This window comes from Echinococcus granulosus (assembly GCF_000524195.1).
Source record: "Echinococcus granulosus chromosome Unknown EG_S00078, whole genome shotgun sequence".
Taxonomy (NCBI): Eukaryota; Metazoa; Platyhelminthes; class Cestoda; order Cyclophyllidea; family Taeniidae; genus Echinococcus; species Echinococcus granulosus.
The window spans coordinates 241,226-245,481 of NW_020170458.1; the positions used below are offsets into that span (position 1 = coordinate 241,226).

At 40.4% G+C, this 4,256-nt stretch overlaps 2 protein-coding genes across 2 annotated transcripts in view; one reads left to right on the forward strand and one right to left on the reverse strand. All coding sequences in view use genetic code 11, as the record gives it.

Annotated features, from left to right (window-relative positions):
• Positions 1-222: 222 nt before the first annotated feature.
• On the reverse strand, positions 223-1,838 carry EGR_07477 (Voltage-dependent anion-selective channel; the record flags this gene model as incomplete). Its single annotated transcript, XM_024496726.1, has 5 exons — positions 223-447; positions 1,063-1,252; positions 1,329-1,439; positions 1,478-1,641; positions 1,689-1,838. The coding sequence occupies 5 exons, from the start codon at positions 1,836-1,838 to the stop codon at positions 223-225; spliced, it is 840 nt and encodes a 279-aa protein (XP_024348866.1).
• Positions 1,839-4,066: 2,228 nt separating this feature from the next.
• Positions 4,067-4,256, forward strand: part of EGR_07478 (hypothetical protein) — a gene marked incomplete at both ends in the record, with an annotated part of 4,374 nt that continues 4,184 nt past the window's right edge. Inside the window, one exon of the mRNA XM_024496727.1 lies at positions 4,067-4,205. Coding sequence (XP_024348867.1) covers positions 4,067-4,205 — 139 coding nt within the window. The remainder of the gene's footprint in view (positions 4,206-4,256) is intronic.

Genomic DNA, 4,256 nt, shown 5'->3' on the forward strand with positions numbered 1-4,256 from the left:
CCCCAACTCATTGGTAGTTTACTAATGTGCACAGGCAACCAATTAGTGTTTAGCTGTTGGAAGATAGCAGAATGCCAATAGTAATGTGGCTCTATTCCTAAAATCACAACTGCTACAAGACGTGAAAAAAGGAGGCTAGAAAGTGGGCAAGATGAAATCCACATTGAAGAACTAAGTCGGTAAACACACAAAAATAAGGCGGGGAGATCGTACTTCGCCATTTCATCGTTCAATTTCAACACCAAAACCAATTTGGGTTTCTTCGACATCATTAATCATGGCACAGACGGCTGTAGTGATTCCGTCATAAATCCGATTCTTTAAGGAGACGGAGATACGCTGTAGGCTGTCCAATTTAACCTTGAGGATGTGCTTTTGGTCCGAGTCGGTTGCGAACTGACAGGCTATGGCCCAGTTGTGAGCCGGAACATCACGGTTCCACGTGACCTTAAAAGGTAGTGAGAAAAAAACAACTGAGTGGTTCTTACTTGATTAGGAAAGATGGAAGTCTACCGAGTAGGAAATGTAGAAGGAGACAGCCGATCTGACGGAAAAAGAGACGAATAGATGTAGCAACAATGAATAGCTCCATGATAGATGAGTGGATGGATGAATGGCACAGGAAGTAATGAAAGAATAAGGGATGCTTGGCTAAATGGAAGGATGGATGAGTCGAAGAGGGACGATTAAGAAATGCAGGAATTATTAGCAGATGTGTTTTTGAGTAAGCGGACAAATCAGAACGTGAAAAGATGCAAAGTAAAAAAACAAAACTGTGGCGTAGATAAAAATGGATTTAGAGCTGACAGGTAGGTTAGTGTATTAGTTAGTAGATGAATAAGTGCATTAAAAGTTAATAAATAGCTAGAGAATTGGAGGACCGGTCGACTAAAATGGCAGGACTAGCGGAGCGGAGAAAAGTGTGCTGTATGGATAGCTAGTTAAGTGGAAAAATCGGGCACAAAAATGCCAAATTCTACAAAGTTCTCAGTTATAGTGGATTTCCAAGGTACTAAAACACTCAAATTTCACAGAAAGTAGAAAAGTGGAATATTGACTTACTTCAGCAGCGTATTCGAGTCGATCAGTGAGCCGCTGATATACCCCAGTAGTAAAGGTGCGTGCCCAGTTTGTAACAATTCCATGGAAACCAAAATCTTTCACGGAGTAGGCGAACGCGAAATCAACGCGTCTCAATTCCTTCTGGAAGGCGTCATAATGCAGGTCAGCACCGACCAAATAGTCTTGATGTCTAAAAGGAAAATATGTTAACCAAAGATGATTACTAAATCTAAATTATAACATTCATTTGTCTTCCAACAACTTACCCAACAACCAATGATTGTACTACATCCGGTAGGGGACTTCGAAATTGGAAATCCACCTGCCCATTGATGTATTCTTTCTTGTACACCGATTTGAGAGAAACACGATTGTATCTAATTTAATTAGAAGTCAATGAATGGCAGAAGCGAACCCCGACTCCATGTTGTACTCAGTTTTTAGGGTATTGCAAAGGCCATCCATGATTTGACCATCGACAGATACATCAGCAGACATGAGGCCCTTTGAAGACCACTTCTCCTTGAGTGTTAGACCATACTCCTTCAGATTGTACTCTGACTCGAATGTTCCCAACAACTGTTGTGGAAATCATAAATTTTAAAAAGATAAAAGTGAAATCGTACCTTTCCGACTCGGAATGCATTATCAACTCGACCAAGGAACTCAAGGTTATCATTTTTACCCTTAAAGGAGAAGAAACGAATTCCAAGATCAAAGTTCTTTCGGAGGAGATCGCGGGCAGATTTACCAATGTCTGTAAACGAAGGAGGCATCATTGCACCAAACCCGTATATACTCACTTCAAACACATACGACATAACCTTGAGAGCTAAAGTCAGTATTTTGATTTTGCTATTTAAACTTGGTGCCCTTTCACTGCCTGTATAAAAGTGGGTGTTAAAATGGCAGAGTATATTTTTGCACCCTTGCTGAGACCAGTTTTTTTCCTGAAGCACAACGCAAGGGGACGCTAAAATAACTAAGGTATGTTTATGTCAGCAAACAGATACCTCTTAACAAAATATTAACATCTAATAATCACATTGGGCTTCTTTGCTTACTAAAATCAGAATTAGGCTGCAGTAACACGCTGGAAATATAGGTGAGCGACAAAACGACCCCAATCTGTTACCGGAGCGGCCTGATAGGAGGCTTCATTACCCATCACAATCATATTGCCTCTTTTGTTTATTTTCGACTGAATTGAAACATTGAATGCGGAGCAGCCATTGTAATACGATAGTGGTTTATCCCTCAGTTCTAGTGAGGCGACATTTGTACTTTGATTTAGCCCCCTTGTACCTCGCTGGGTGGGCTGGCCTTTTGGGCCATGCCAATAGCCCAGACACCTTCTCCGTGCTGAATATATATATTCTGCCCGAGTATTTTGTCTTCTTTCGTCTTCAGGGAGTCTCGGGACGCTACACTAAAGTGGTTAATTTTGCAGTCAATTAGTTTAAGTTCGTCACTGACTAGGGTGACTTTTGGAAGCGGGTACTAGTTAAGAAAAGCTTCTGAGCAGATTACATCAATTTTTTCTGTCATTACAACTTTCAAATTATTGTATGCTAATTGATTCATTTTAATCCTTACACAAATTAATTATTTATTTCATTATATTAGCACATTTAATACACACAGAAGCACTAAGTTAATAAAGAGCATCATCTTGAAAAACTTATCTATTTGCCTCAATTTATAAAACTTTTTTAAAATTATAATATGTATGCTTATTACTGCTTCAAATGATGGCTAATTCCCTAAGTAGGCTGCAATATGCTTGATTTACACTTTATGTTATGAAAATATTTGATATTATGCCTCCAATAAATAACCCAAAAAACAGCAGATTGAATTTAATGAAGTGGCTTTTTCATGGATTATGCATATTTTAACTATTAAATGTTCTAATCTTCGGGTATCATCAAGCAGCGCCCTTAGCTACGATGGCGTGATGCGCGTTTGCTTAAATTCGCCTTTTAGGTGAAAAGTGGGCTGGTCGCAACAAAGTAATGGATGAGGAGACTCCCTCGACCGCCATGGAATCGGTACACTCTGGATCCACAAAAAATTTGGATTCTCTGCTCACTTTCGGCATCACACGGGCCACAATGTCTTGCTTTAGCCATCCAGTTTCTAGAGGATAGCGAGAACATAAGAGTGGGAATGGGCTCTATAAATCTACAGCTTTTCCCTCCGGGAAACCTGCGGATTACCTATACATTTCAGTTCCACTTTACCATGCCGACAACATTCTAGCTTGATATTTCACACATCCAAGCCTACTAGAACGAGCTTGAATGCATTCTCCTTCCTTTATGACCGGCAACACCACAGCGCTCCAAGTCTTGCCTGATTTGGTAAGAAAGCATGATGGTATGGTGGAAGATATATTGCTGACGTACGGAACACTTGAATGGCTGCTGACATGGCCCGAGGGCCATGCCGCTTGCAATCGGCCGAGGCCTAGGTGCCCGAGTTGTCAATTCCCGAGTTAAAATAGCTGTCAAAGGGCTTTGAAAATCTTGAACAAATAATCTGTTCCACAGGGATCGCTTGTTGCAATTATTCCAACTGCTGAGTTGTCAAGTGTTTGACAGTGCAAAAGATGGATGACTTAGAGCTGTACTGGGAAAAAAATCAGTCAGGGAATGGGATATTTTTAAATAATGGACCACACACACTCACCAGTCCCAAGGAAAAAAATATGTGCCTGTGGAATAAAATATATTTTTTTTCGACGAGAAGGATGCTAAAGAGGGGAATAGCGATTGTGCTTAGATAGGGGAATAGCAGAAACCAAAACGCGCAGAAATGCGGCCGTGAAAGATAAAATGGATCCACGGCATGCTACGCAGCTTCCTTTTTAACTTGCGAAGCATCTGTCCATCCATCAATCGGTAATTCAGTTGGAGCATTTCATAAACAAGCGTCAACCCGTCAAGAATCGAAAAAGCAAACAACCACATCGCGACAATACACAATTTTCAGGCAGCAACACATGGAACTTAATGGCAAAACATCAATCAAATCGAAATTTTTACGAAATGACACATTTATTAATACTTTAAATCATCCATCGTGTCAACCGTTCAACTATTCATCACTCTACGCATCATTTCACAAAAACATACATCACGGTGACTAAACTCAATCAATCAATCATTCATCCATCTATCCATCCATCCCGG